Below are 14,496 nucleotides of genomic sequence, written 5' to 3'. Positions count from 1 at the left end.
TGCTGAAGACTGTTAGGGAGTGATACAGCCCAGCTGCTGTGGGAAGGAAACTCATTTCACCCCACCCTTTTAGGGTGGGTGAAGAAATGGGAGCAGGTATGGCAACCCACACTTCTCTTTTGTCTTGGTACTATGGTGCCTCTGGGAGAAAAGACTTCTATTTTGTTGGCCCCAACTCTAAAAACTGCAGCAAGACTTTTTGCAAGGCCCCATGACACAGCTCAGAGAGGAAACAGCAGACAAAAGAGTCCTTTGAATTACATGTGGAAGTGCTGTACTGCTTCCAAAGAGAAAATACTATATTCATGAGCAATCTAGGCTATTGATAACAGCACCAATTCTATATTCTGAAAATAAGAACAGGTCCCTTTAAGAGCTTTATTAAAACTTCCTTTCTAGGTAAATAACTGTTTCTCCTGACCAAAGTTTCTGGAACATTAGCAGATGTACAATAAAAGACATTTTTACTTCCATTTGAACTGGAGCCATGGCATACACTCACTAGGAAACTATCATCGTGTTGAATGTGTACAAACTCAGCATACTCTGTGCAAATTCTTTATTGAAACAATGATCAATGCACAAGCTACATCACATTTCATTTCGCCACTTCAGCATGAATTGGTCTCTTTGTGGTTTATGGCCATGAGCTATAAAATCATAACAGTTATTTAAATCAAAGTACAGTAACTGCTTCTCAAAAGAACACATTCATATTTGTCTTACATTTCTTTTAAAATCAGAAAGGATTTCATAATAAATGAAATTTAACTTAAGATACTTTAGTGCAAGCATTTCCTTTGCATCTAAGAAGCTTTCAGTTGTCCCACTAAGTATGGTATACTTGAGGCCAACTCTTAAAATAGCATGCTGCCAAGATATTCCATGAGAACTTTTAAAATTCGACACTGTTAACACTTTCCGGAATTAGTTCATCTGACCAAACTGAAAGTCAGAAAGCCCTGGTTATATGTTACAGTACTTTTGTCAAAAGGAAACTGCAAATCAAGGAAGTAACATAGTATGTACATTAGAATAAAACAGGCACTAATTTTAAAAAAAATCAACATCTGCCCACATATGCCATTTCACAAGTCTCATGATTATACAGTAGTTTTTAAGCACAGCAACAAACTGCTGTGCCTTATCAAATACCAATAAACCTGCATAAAAATGCTGATCTATGGGTTCTTTTAGATTTTTTTAAATGACTCATAAAATGACTGAAGGGTAGGTTTCATCACAAACATGCTCAAATCAGAGAATAAAAAAGAATACCGGTAAACAAGTGCTGCTCAAAAAGAAAATGTTGAGCTAGTAGATAGTGAATATTACGCTTAAGTGATCAGATTAATATGGTCTTACATTTACTGAAAAAAGAATAGTAAGTATAAAATTCAAATTCAACACTGATTTCTTGTACTGCAGAAATCTAGTCATCTTTCATGAAATTTTGGCAAAAATATTTGAAAATGGTATAAATATATCATGCAAATCTCTTTTCCTTTCTAAGCCTGGATTTGTGTTCCTTATGCTTTTAGAACACAATTTCAGTTGGACTGGGTTTTCCAGATTCTGAGTGTTTTAAGAACCATTAGTGTTTGGTGATAAAAGAAATAGAACAATGTAACAAAAGGTGTGCATAGCCCAATGATGGGAACAGATTAATGTCCCTGAAGTGCTTAAGGTACATGAAAATACTTAACAATGCAAATGTTAATGTTTTCTTAGAGCCTTCATTAATTTTATATTTGTCAATTGTGTTCTCGCACCATAAATAGCCATTCACTAAGAAATACTGCAAGACACAATTGTTTACTTCATAATAGAGCACAGCCAGAGAGTTTGGAACAGGAAAGATGGGTTTGGATCTGGCTTCCCATCTGTCTCCCACAAAGGAAGTGCCTCAAAGCATATAAAAAGCTTTAGGCTCAGAGGTGTCAAAGAATGGATGCATAAACATATTGAGCAGCATACATGAAAACACAAAAAAAATACATAAACCAAATGCATCTCTATTTTCTTCAGCTACAGCGCTGTTCGGCTTTTATTCCAATAATACCACAAAGTTAAATGTCCAAAGAATTTATAGCTGACTGGTTATACCCGTGAACTCTCAGCTTGAAGTGAGTTCAGCTCCAGCAAATTCAGGGTTCCCTTTGACCCTGCAACTGCAGGAATCCAGCACTACACGAATTGCATGTATCTAATCCAAGTGCCTGTTGCTCATACGTGGTTTGCAGTGTGCGTTTGTGGGTACCTCAAATACATGCCCCTTGTGGGAAAACTTTGGAAAAAAACATCATCGGTATCTTTAAGGAAGTTGACATCGAGATACTGAAGAAAACCATGGTGATCGTTTGCTCTCAAATGTTTCTCAATAACTACATACTAAACAGGCTGAAGGACAGCCTGAGGGAAGCAGTCAGGGTCAGAACTGCCTGGTAACAAACACCATAGGAATACGTGATCTCTACTGTAAAAATTTCATAGTTAAAAAACAATTAAATTAAAATACTTCAGTTTAATAAATATTTTCATAACTTTTTTTTTTTTTTAAAGTATGCTTTAAGGAGAACATCCTTGCTTATCTGTGCAATCTTAGTTGGGCACCAAGTAGGTAACTTCAGCATGCATGAGCATGTCTGTAAATGCTGGACAGGCAGAAAAATCAAGATGCCTCTTTTCAGGAGGTTAAAGTGAATTAAAAGAATTTAGTGCAAGTTCTTGCTTTTGTTTCTGCCCTTGTCCTTTTTCATACCAGAAGCAAATTAAGTAACTTGAAAAACTGATGTGAACACTAAACAGAAATGTACTTTGGACTCAGACAAGAAGTTAACAGTTTGCATCAACAGTATTTTCAATCACACTGGTCAGAAGTGAGGTTCTTTATGGTATTCTCTTAATCTACTTTGTGTTCTAGATTTATATTGCTTTGCTGGAACTAAAATATTTCCAGCCACATTCCTAAAGGGACTTTGCCCTTGCATGTTTCCTTTAGGGCATGTGCAAATTATTTTGTATAGAAACCTGCCACTGTGGTGAGCACAAACATGAGGCAACTGAATGATGCAATTTTTCAGAAGCTGGTTGTAAAATCTGAAGTCCATTATTAAACATGTAATTTTTTTTTAGTATCCATAGATAGGTAAATATGGAGCCTTCTCTGCATCACCTACATAAGTCATGGAGTATTCCTATATTACACTGCTAGTGAGGCTCTGCACTTTAACATGAGGAAGCTGACATAAACCCTCAGTTAATTATCAAGGGTTCTTTTAGATAGCTGCAACATTGACTTTGTCTGGTCTTGATTACCAGTTAATATAACTGATTGCCTCCAATAGGCACCTTATGTAGATGTGGCTACTTCACTAAAATGTCCAGAGAGCTATCCATACATCGTCTCCCCAGAGACCTAAGAGACTTCTTTTTCTGCACTATACTTGATTCTGGATTTATTTTAAGTATCTATACTTACACTAAAACCCTTCTTAAAAACTATAGGGTGATAGTTTGTTCATTAGTTCCAAACAAAATGTGTCAGGTAATTAAGTAATATTAACCCTACACAAACTCCTCCTGGTAAGAGCTTGCTTTCCAGACTTACTGCAGAGGAAGTCCTTTTTATTGTCTGTCTGCAACAGAAATTATCACTTCCCTTCCACTCCTGGCACTTCCTGGCATAAATGTTGATCCTTTTTAACACCACGATTGCTGTGGTCATTAAAGCTTTACTGGGATAGAGTCACATGTACTCAAGCAGTGAACATTCTACATAGGTAGGAGGTTCTTAAAATACCAAAGCAATTGTATCACAGTAAACAGTTTGCATGACTGTCAGTGTAATTTCTCAGGACACTTGATTATATTTTTTCTTTCCAGTTTGGATACAACACTCAAACTGATGCTTATATACAAATTTAGGCTTGATCTTCAGAATCTGAATTTGCACAAAATTAAGAATCCCAATAAAAGGGTATTTTGCCATTTGAGCCTTGTCATCAACTGATTACTGTCATTTGCAGGACTGTTAAGGAATCTGCATATCTTCTGGTACAGTAGTACATACTTACTCCTTCCAACTTACTTCAAAACAAGACATCTTGCATATTTGCAGCTGTTTGGCATATAAAATTCTGGCAAGGTAAAAAATGGTCAAATATATGCAAAAAAACCTTGCAGAGATGTTGGACTGCAACTTTCTGTAAGATGTTTATGGGCTTTCCCATCTGTAAAATACACCTCAAAGTTGTTCCTCCATGCAAAACAAACAATTGTTGGCATCTTTGTTCCAGGGAAAAAACTATTTTCCATGTGCCTAAGCAGTGTGGTCACAAATGAAATGGAAACATTTTAACTTTCTTTAATAGCCCTCTAAATCACAATGTAGCTGAGCAAACAGGCTTTGTAAATGGGATCTATTAGGATTTTATTTGGCTATTGGAGTGCTGCCTCTTGGGCAATATTTCAAAATCACAAGTTAATATCTGCAAAAATGCAATAGAGGGAAATAACAAGAGTGAAGGAGGAAGATGGAAACCAGTTTTATATTTAGTAAGTTCAAGTGTCCTTCATCAAAGACTATCAGTGACTTCCAGGAGGCCCCTACAGGTGACTCCAACCTAGAAAATGCTGAGGTAAATGTTTCTTGGAAATACTCCTAATCAAAGAGAGCAATTAATATTAATGTAATAGCAATTACTCTGCCATACATCATGGTAAACGAAACTCAAACTGAGAAGAAAGTGCCAAATAATCCACTTACATGCTTTTGCTATGATAGTCTCCAGGTAAGGCTTAGCGGCAAGTACAATATGTATTTTTAAAAGAGCTCCACCTGATTTTCCTGCTATGCATAGATTCAGGAGTAACTATCATACATGGCTTTCATATATAACACATGTATTTGTGTCATTTGCCAATGCTGTGTCATCAGAACTGAGTTCAGCAGAAGTCTCAGGAGGCGGCTCTGCAGGAAGTGCTGGTGTTTGAAGAGTGTCTTCTTCCTTGGTGTCCAACTGCATGCTTTCCTGTGACTGACCATCCATGCAGTCCTTTTTGGACAACGGGTGAACTGACACTTTTATTGCAATCTGTTGAGGTGGCTCATGCAGTGACGATGCATCTGAGTCAGCTGTGGGAGAGTCACTGCGTGTCAAAGCATTTGGGATCATATATAGCTCATCTGTTTCAGTGGTTTCCTGGCCTTCTGCTGCCTGACGTACAAAATTCTGTCCTTGCTCCTCCAGACCAACAACCTCCATAATTTCTTCCATTATAGTCCTGCAGTTCATGATGAGAGGTGGCAAAGGTACGCTCCGAGCAAGTTCTTCAATATAGCGAGCAAATTCCATGGTCTTGAACTGGGTTACTTTGGCAAGCTCGAGCGTTTTGGCTGATGTGATAATTGGGATACGCTTCGCAATCTCAAAGGCTTTCTGAAGTTTCTCTGCCCCTTCTGTTCTAAAGAATTCATTGATTGCTTTCTCAGTTTTTTTCAGATGACTGCTCATCATACATAACCGAGTAATGTTCAGTATCATAACAATGGTAAAAGCTACAAGGCAGACAATCATGTAATAGATTCCCATATCTCCAGAGGTAAAAACAACCCTCAGTGTCACAGTATTGTTAACGCTGCCATATGTATTAGATGCGACACATGTGTATTTACCTCTGTCTTCAAAAGACACCCTGGTAATGTTTAGTAGCCCGTTGTCAAGAAACCACCATTTTCCTGTCAGAGAGGAGACAAAGTAACTTAGTTAGAGGTATTTTGTTCACATGATCAGCATAGTCTTAAACATCAGCTTTGCCAAACTGGCTTCAGATTTTGGAAGAAGAAATAACGTTCACAAGAAGACAAAGAATTTACCATCACAAAGACCTGTCTGTCCCTGAGACCTTAACTGTGTTGCTATCAAATCCCTGACAGCAACTGTGAATAGTCAGAGCACACCCTAAAAGGGTTTCATAAAAAATGTTAATATGCATGACAACTATCTCAATCTTATGGTCAGTTAACTTACAAAGATAGGAGTATTTACCCCAGAGAACCTCCCAAACACAGGTCACACTTCTTCAAAGAACAGCAACAATGGGATTGTGAGGCAGAAAAACCTAGTAAGTCCTCCTTGTTTTGTTCCCTGGCAATGCATTTGCTTACAATTGGGCTATTTTTGGTGTTTTCTTACAGTATCTCATATAATCCTGCTAAGGTAAACTTTGAAAACCCTAAAATTTCAGACATCATATACTAGACTGCTTGCTCTCTGAGGAGTTGAGAATCTGATTTTGAAGTATGATTTTAAAGAAAGAGAAATAGGATAGGAGGAGTAAGATAGATGGGAAAGAAAAGAGCCATGATAGGGGCCATCTTGTTTGTCAGTATGAACTTCTATGCACCAGAATGGAATTTCTTTTACGAGTCATTTCTATCAGTGTAATATCGATAATTTTGTCCACTGCATGTACACGTACATTTCATATACACATACATTTCCACTTCATATTCTTTGAATATGAACAGTTTAGCTATGAAACTGAGTTTGAAACGTTAAAATCCATTGCTCTTATCACTGCCAAAGTTATTCAAGATTCAGCTAGTTATTGTATTTCCCATTATATATTGGTAATGAATTAAGATTTTTAGTTTTAGTGAACTTCATTTTTATTCAACTATCACTACACTATTTAAGAGCTGAGGACATATATGACTTCTTAAATTGTAACATTGCTATAAATAACATGATTCATTTCAACAGGAAAGCCTGCTGTCGATGCTTTCCTTCATGTAAACCCAACCTTGACACAGGCTGATGGAAGCCAACTCAACTGTTTTCGATCTCCGTAACACAATCCAAAGACATTCCTGACAGCTATCTGCTGAAGGTAGAAATGGAATTTCAATAACCTTCCACAGGAAGGAACATCATATGTTCACCTGTCTTTACCATCAGGAAGTTGTTTTTCCTTAAACCTAACCTAACCAGCTGCCTATTTATTCAGGCAGTTGAACAAAGACACAGAACATGTGATCAGAGGACTAAACTAGCACAAAATCCCTGTGCAATGCCTGTAAATCACAAGGCAAGGATTGCAATCCTGCCACAGGTTGGTGTATACCTTGCTTCTACATTTATTTTATCCTTGTCATAGACATTCTTTCATTGTTCTATTTTTTTTAAATTTTATTTCTTTCAAGGAAGAAACTATGGGCAATTCTGAAACTCATTAGTCAAAAAAAGCCTTTAATTCAGAGTAGTTGTGAGCTTTTACCACGTTCAAAGTTCTTCTAATTAAACATGGCTTATCCAAATAGGTTTTTTTTTACATTATCTCCAGTAGAAACCTATGTAGAAAGTACTCCCACAATGCCCCTGCCTCAGTTCATGTGTACAGACAGCTCTTAATTACATCTTTTTATCCTCTTAGAAGCTTTAACTTAACTGAAGCAGTGTTTTTTTACCCTAGCATAATTCTTGAAAACAGTTGAATCACTTTTTCTGAAATTAAAAATAGAATAACAAAAAATACAGAGTATTCCTGATCGGTATTTCTTTGAATTGCAATGTTGGTCCTTCTTGCAAAGTAGGTTTTTATTAATTGTGAGACGACAAGATGCCTTGCTGATGTACCCTGGCTCCAGCTGTTATAAATGACATAATGGCATTGAACTGTGACTCAATGACTGGGTCTGTGCCAGTGGATCCTGGCAGACAGTATAAGCCAAATAAGAAAACAATAATTAGAAAAGGTATCATTGCTGGGTTTTGATAACAATTCAATGCCATACTTAACATCGTAAAGAAAGGTCTCATGCTAGGAAACATTTCTTACAGAAAAATTACAGTTTCTTAAAGGAGGTAGTGCACTGTTGAAATTCTAACATAAAGAGATGTTGTCTTAATACTACATCTGCAATTTTATTGATTTGGTCAAAGTTTTTGCTCATCTACCTAAATGGTTGTTTTAGTAGCTGCCTCTCTCAGTTGACTACACAAAGACCTAAATTTAAATGCTGCACTAAAGGGGAAATTTTCTTTTAGCAAGCCTTAGTAAAACACACCAGCACACTTATCACCGTATGTTGCCACAACCACAAAATATTCGCAAGTCTGCTTACTAGCTCAAGTATTTCCTTTCACTAGCTGTACTCAGAAACTTATAACATGCCATAATGTAAAATACAACCAGTTATGCAGTAAGCTTTTACAGGTACACTATGCTGTTGCACATTCAGCTGGGTCAGTCGTTACTCCCACCATAACAGAGTTCTCTGTCAGGTCAGCTATTAGTTAGGCACGCTGTCTTGCATTTAGTGTGAATAGATAAGTGTTTATTTCATCATGCTGTGAACGAAGCAGTCAGTATGGAAGGATTACATGAGAAAAACACCTTTCATATAGCCACACTGCCCTCAAACACTCCCTAGAAGTATAACTAGGATTATCACCCAAACCTTCCATTTTAAGGAAAGTAAGCAAATGTGTAATTAAGGTCTCTGGCAAATGCCAGTGAAGAGTTTTAACTAAAGACAGGAAGGCTCAGACTTGGTGTGTCCTTCTGACTGCTGCCCTATATAGGTTTTTCACTTGGTCGTTCAGGGCATCTCCTGTTTCTCACACTCCCATGGCACTCTGCATAAAGACAGCAGGTGTCTCAGGGAGTTAGCTATGTTGAGTGCATGCCAACAGACTATTCTCATATGTCATGAAAATCCTCCTTTGAGCTGGAAAATAGCTTTTTAATCTTTTTTTTGGTGCCAGAGAAGAACAAAAGATGACAGAATGAGAAATAGGAACAGATTCGAAATCTTCCAATGAAAAGAAGCCTATCTACACCTTCTGTTAAGTGCTTCAGCTTTTTGTTACGTGTTGCTATAAATAACATATATAAAAAGTTACTCTTTTCTTCTAAGGTGCACATAAAAAATTTATAACTGCCACCAGGCTTTCATTTATTTTCACACAGGGAAATACCACAGTCAGGCCATTAAATTTGCTGAAATCAGAAGTGTCTCCGGACAGTCTACATCAGTGATATTACTAAGATCTTACCTTTATTCTCCTCCTCTTGGAGCAGGCGACCATTGGAATTGTACCACCTGTAACGTGGACTAGGACTACCTTGGACATTGCAGTCGATCAAGGCACTGCTGCCCTCCTTGACTATAATATGGTCGATGCGGGAGATCACCACAGGCACGGATCCTGTATTTACGTCAGTGCGGTTGAAAGTGCTGTTAGTCACATCCTCAGCAGTTGTCAAAGCTGCTAATAAGATGACAAGGCGTGTGGTAGGCAGAAAGTACAAAAAGTGGTGGCTGTTCAGTATGTCCATTTTCCTTCAGTGGTGTACACGACTGCTGGGAACTGGGACCGGTTCTGTTGAATGCAGGTCCTTGGGGTGAGCAGGTCGCAGCAGAGTTCTATTTTGATCTGTGCGATTTTATGTTTAAAATATCCTATAAAATAAATAAATAAGTACAATGAGATGGCATATATAAACAATCCATTAGATGTGCTCTTTTAAAATAGTGACACGTCCATTAATGCATTTCACAATCATCAGCTCAGTGTCTTGTCTAAATGCTAATGTTATCACAGTCCTTATTCTTACTGGAAAAAGATGCATATATTTTCCTGACAGTAGTGTTGTTCGGAGTGGCAGGTGTGGGAGAAGGCTTTTATCACCTAGACACTTAGCAGCAATTTAGCTACAGTAGCAGCTACAGTTTTATGCCAAAAGTTCAACAGATTTTTCTTCCTTTTTTTTTTATTTTTTATTTTTTTTTATTTTTAACATTTGAAAAATCAACAGAAGAAACAAAGGTACAGTACATTAAAGCTGTCACTACCAGCTCAGTGCTGCAACTCTGTCACGGGTATGGTCTTAGATGAATTGTGAAACAGTGTAAGAAAGAACTACTCCATGAAAGGTTTTTGAAACTAATCTTGGAATACTTGATACACACAGTCTTGCCCAAACACAATACCACATACAGCAAAACATCTCAGATCATTCATTTTTTTTAAGCTACAGCTAAGTTAAAACATAACATGGAAGATATTCTTAAAAGAGAATATTTCATACTTGATAAAGTAATTTCAGTGTTATTTTTAGAGCAAATTTAGAAAGAAGAATATTTGCTAGTGACATAATTATAGGTAAAGTTCCTTTGAGATACAAATGAAGTTAGGACTTTTCAGTTCCTTATGTGGCATTAAGCATTTTGCCTGTAGGACTTTTTGCACACTCTCACTACAGTATTTTTCCTCAACTAATCACTGACAATGAGCCCTTTCTAAACAGTGATTTCAGTTTCTGGACAGAGGTGGGATTGGGGGGGGAGGGTTACAAATGTGCTCTCTATTGGTCTCATTATGCTCCCAGTGAACACAATTGGCATTCAGTGCTGACTGAGGGCAGAATGTTGGCCACAAAATGAGCACCTTGGAAAATTTCACTTGAGAGTCTAAAGGCCACAAATGATGTTTAAATCATGTCATAGTATCCACCTATATTGGTTTTATTCACATATTTCTAAGGTAAATAAGTGAAACAGTGAAACTTATTAATTAAAGGAATCTATTTGGAATCCAAATATAGGAAACTATCTAACAAACTTTCCCCAAATGCACATTTCCATTTTGAAACTGTTTAAATTTTTTAAAAGATATGGTTGACATCATGGTCACTCATCTACCTTAGCATGGCAAATGACTGCTGACAAAGTTAGGTCAGTTCCATATGTAAAGGAAACACTAAAATAAAAAGAAACAAACAAGGAAACAATCACCTTCCCTATTTTATTCTTTATTCAAAAAGAAAAGAAAGCAACATTACTGTCTTTCACGGTAATATTTGACTTAGGTTGTTTTCTTATCCATCCCCTGTTCTCTGTAAAGCAATGAACTTTCTTTCATACAAATAGATACAGCTGTTATTTAAAGAGCAAAATAGTTTTTCCATTTTGCAGGATGAATCATTACTAGAAATGACAAACTGTTTTTTTAGATAAGCTACATGCATGGTGTAGATGGCTGTCCCTGCCCTTGTTTTATTCTGTTTTTCTATTTATTGAATGTGGAAGTATTTGTCTTGAAGAGACAGAATAATTTTAAAATTAATATGCAAATCTCATGTTTCATATAAAGCTATATAAACAATGACTTCAGAAATCCATTCCCTATTATGCAAAGCATGTAGAGCCTGTGCTTTTGAAGATCTGTATAGGTACAGTCTGTCTGAGTCAGCAATTTGGAAAAAACCCCTTCAGTTCTGCCTATTCACTTCAGTAACTCTCTACATCTCATTTCTACTACTCCATTAACCTCGGAGACTGCCATTCGTCATGGTTACACGTATTAACTCTATACAACGTTTCTGTACAGTGTTATAGATCTGCATTGCGCCATACAGACAAGCCAAAATCACACTTCCTGGCAAGGGAACAGGAACAGAGACTGGCTGAATTAATACAATGGAAAGGGCAAAAGAACAACATAAACTGATTAAGCTTTGTGTTGCTAATTACTGGCTGTGGCTTGTTATTGCTGTATTTGAGCCTATCATATTTTTTGATGGCAGAAACATCAGTAGCAATCAAAAAATGATGTTTAATGTTTCATTTTCAGAAGGAAATGAAATAGCATCTCTCCAACGGGTGAACAGAAAACCTGTAAGGAAGGCTCCACAGTGTACTGGGAAGTTTGAGGCAGCTGATGGCCCACTGATACCCTACAGCACAGGGGTGCTGTGGGTGGATGTTTAGAAAGTGTGTGATGGCAGTAAGACGTGCCTATTCTGCATGTTTACCTATGTTTAACACAGAGCATAAGAAAGAAAAAACTGTACCTTTGTGTGCTGATAACAAATGTGACTGGCCCTTAATATGGTCAAAGGGTTGATTACTTGTCTGAACCTAACAGTGACTCCCCCATTCTGGCACAGAATCATAAATAGCTGCAGTAAGTTTAAGTAAGAAATAGAGCCGAATAACTTATGTCTACCGTGTGAGATTCTTACCTATTCCTGTTACTCCTGGGAATGTACTTTCTCATGCATGTTCCTGGAATGAAGAATATTAAGACAACACTAAATACCTCTGTAGATACATTTCTGTTTGAAATAGATACAGTTTGATGGAAGAGGAATAACCAGGCAAGAGGTTTAAAGCAGAATGTTTGGAAATGGAGGCTGCTGCTTTCATGTACCATCCAAGGAGGTGCTTTTGATGGATGCCTTAGTATGTTTGAGGAGACCGGGAGAGGTGTCCCTGAAGAACGGTGTTCTTAAGATGCAAGTTTAAACAAATGTTCCCAGGGCAACTAGGAAGTTGGTAGGCAATCTTTTCTTTGGTGTGCATCCTCTCCACTGTTACCGAGGAACAAAAAAAAAAGGAAGAGACCAAAGAAGGTTTTCTCAGCGTCACCTGACACAAGAAAATTACAGGGTGGCCATGCAGGGACCTGCATGTCCAGGACCCTCTGCTAACCTGTTGGGCATGACCAAAAATGATGGAGTCAGGTTAGGAAAGCAGGAAGAAGCAGAGAAAGACAGAGAACTGAAAGGGTAGAAAATGTGCTTACACCAGAGTCCGGTGCAAAGGAAGATTTGCTGAGAGTTCCCGTCCTCCTACCTTGCCATAGGCACAATAGCAGCCTGAGGATATCAGGGAACACAGATCTGGGAGCCAGCTGCTTTGTTAAACATAAATGATGCAAGGAGTTATAATTTAATCATGCAACTAAACGGGGAGAAGACTGAGACCAAAATAGGACTGCTAGCGATGTCTGCCCACGTTCTGGCAAAACAGTGAGAGAATACAGAATATTGGAGAAGTGCATACAGTGCTGTCACCCAGGATCTTGGCCACCAGAGGCAGCAATTAGCTGTGACCCATGGTAAACCTGATGAAGGCAGCCAAAATTGTAACCTTTTCATCTGAGTTGAAGTCAGAGAAAGCTGGATTGACTAGTGTAAAACAAAGATTCCTGTAATAACTCCTCTAGACTGAAAGTGAATGAAGGAGGACATCTGCCATACTGAAAATCACTCTGTAGGAACAGATTGAGTCTCTGGGAGCATTTTTGCCACAAAAGGGTCACTATAAACAAAAAGCTAATTTCTGGTTATGGAAAGAATGTAAGCATTCCTTTCTCCCATCTCCAAAGTACATCAGCTACCTGTAAAAGACTTCAAAAGTAAAAGACTATATAATATACTTAACGTAGTTATGTATGCTTTTTTCCTTTTATTTTTTTTTTAAATTTTAAATTCTTAGTGTATGAAATGGAAAAAGAATACCTCTGGCTATTCTGACTACCTTTTCCACCCAAAGTTGTAGTCAGGGACAGGCTTACCTCCCAAGATGGAATCAGAGGAATCCCCAAACCCTCCTCCAGCACCTGGAACATATATATGGGTAATTTTCCAGCTATATTGTATCTGGAGCAACATTTACCACGAAAAGATGTTTGCCAGTGGTCTGTACATTAAATAGCTTTGTTTTTTTCTTCCCCAACCCAAATGATATAAACTGAAAATATGAAATTAACAGATTTACTGCTCTTGGGATTAACTTCCTAGGAAAGTTGCATGAGACTTGAGCCACATGAGAGCACATGACAAGCTTTTCTTCTAACTAACATGATAGGCAGCTCTAGCATGCTTTCTATACATTTCTATCCAAAAAGTCCCCTGGAATGTGCTCCAGAACAAGCAGAGCTGCAGCATGGTGGTATTACTCCTAACTATGTGAAACAGGGACAAAAACTAAGATTATAACTTCTTTGTCCAAAATCAAGCATCAGTCTAAACAAAAGACATGGCTAGGACTGCCTAGGAACATGTTCTGACTGACCATTTATTTATTCATGTAATAGCTGTGTTTGCCTCCCACACTACTGCCACTAAAGAAAATGACTTTGGGTGAGGGGCCACATTTGTAAGTACTGCATTTGTGCAGAACAACACGATGACAGAGCACAAAAGAACAGAAAAGGAGGCCAACGATGCATACCTTTTCCTGGCTCGCTCACTTCTGTAAGACTGGCTTGTTCTTGGAATAATGTGTAATCCTATTAACTGTGAGGTTATTCAATTCAGAAGGGAAGCACAAGAAGCCAGCCTATTGTATAATGCATAAATTGTGTTCCTATAGCTTTAACATCCCAATGCTATCTTGCTTGGCTTGTAAGTGACCAAGAAAATTAAATTATTTTCATTCTAGTTCTCATTTGTCTAAAATAAATATCAAGGTTGATGATACAAAGCAAAATTAAGGCTAATTTTTAATTATTTAAAAACTACTTACCACCTTTCCTAGTTTACAGGGGCAATGTTTTTACAGAGAGGGCAAAAGTAAAAGTTAACAGGATTTACTGGAACGGGAATGCAAATGAAAGAACTTATGCCACACAGAAGGTGAGAAGCTCACTGCCAGTTCACAGGCTTAAGAGTGAGAACCACCTACTGAAAAGCTTAAGT

General features: G+C 37.7%; 1 protein-coding gene across 3 annotated transcripts; it reads right to left on the bottom strand.

The window, feature by feature from the left end:
• Positions 1 to 544: 544 nt before the first annotated feature.
• Positions 545 to 14,169, bottom strand: MFAP3L (microfibril associated protein 3 like). 3 transcript variants are annotated; one of them, XM_018070884.2, is made up of 4 exons: positions 13,371 to 14,169; positions 12,034 to 12,076; positions 9,063 to 9,469; positions 545 to 5,740 (listed from the first exon to the last, which is right to left on the bottom strand). In XM_018070884.2, the coding sequence occupies exons 3-4, from the start codon at positions 9,343 to 9,345 to the stop codon at positions 4,878 to 4,880; spliced, it is 1,146 nt and encodes a 381-aa protein (XP_017926373.1). In that variant the 5' UTR covers positions 9,346 to 9,469; positions 12,034 to 12,076; positions 13,371 to 14,169; the 3' UTR covers positions 545 to 4,877. The 3 variants fall into 3 exon arrangements, with proteins under 3 accessions (XP_017926373.1, XP_017926387.1, XP_017926381.1); XM_018070898.2 differs by lacking the exon at positions 12,034 to 12,076 and having other exon boundaries at positions 13,371 to 13,390; XM_018070892.2 differs by lacking the exon at positions 13,371 to 14,169 and having other exon boundaries at positions 12,034 to 12,248.
• Positions 14,170 to 14,496: the final 327 nt, after the last annotated feature.

Source organism: Manacus vitellinus, unplaced genomic scaffold (genome assembly GCF_001715985.3).
Source record: "Manacus vitellinus isolate BGI_N305 unplaced genomic scaffold, ASM171598v3 scaffold_0_pilon, whole genome shotgun sequence".
In the NCBI taxonomy this organism is placed as follows: Eukaryota; Metazoa; Chordata; class Aves; order Passeriformes; family Pipridae; genus Manacus; species Manacus vitellinus.
Note: the sequence above shows the minus strand (reverse complement) of the source record. Positions and strands in the feature narration are given on the sequence as shown.

Bases quoted from the DNA above. Each gene is read 5' to 3' on its own strand.
- MFAP3L (XM_018070884.2), bottom strand. From the start codon at position 9,345: ATGGACATACTGAACAGCCACCACTTTTTGTACTTTCTGCCTACCACA. The intron at 5,741-9,062 runs GTAAGATCTTAG...CCTCTCTGACAG, and splicing joins CCAAGAGGAGGAGAATAAAG to GAAAATGGTGGTTTCTTGAC.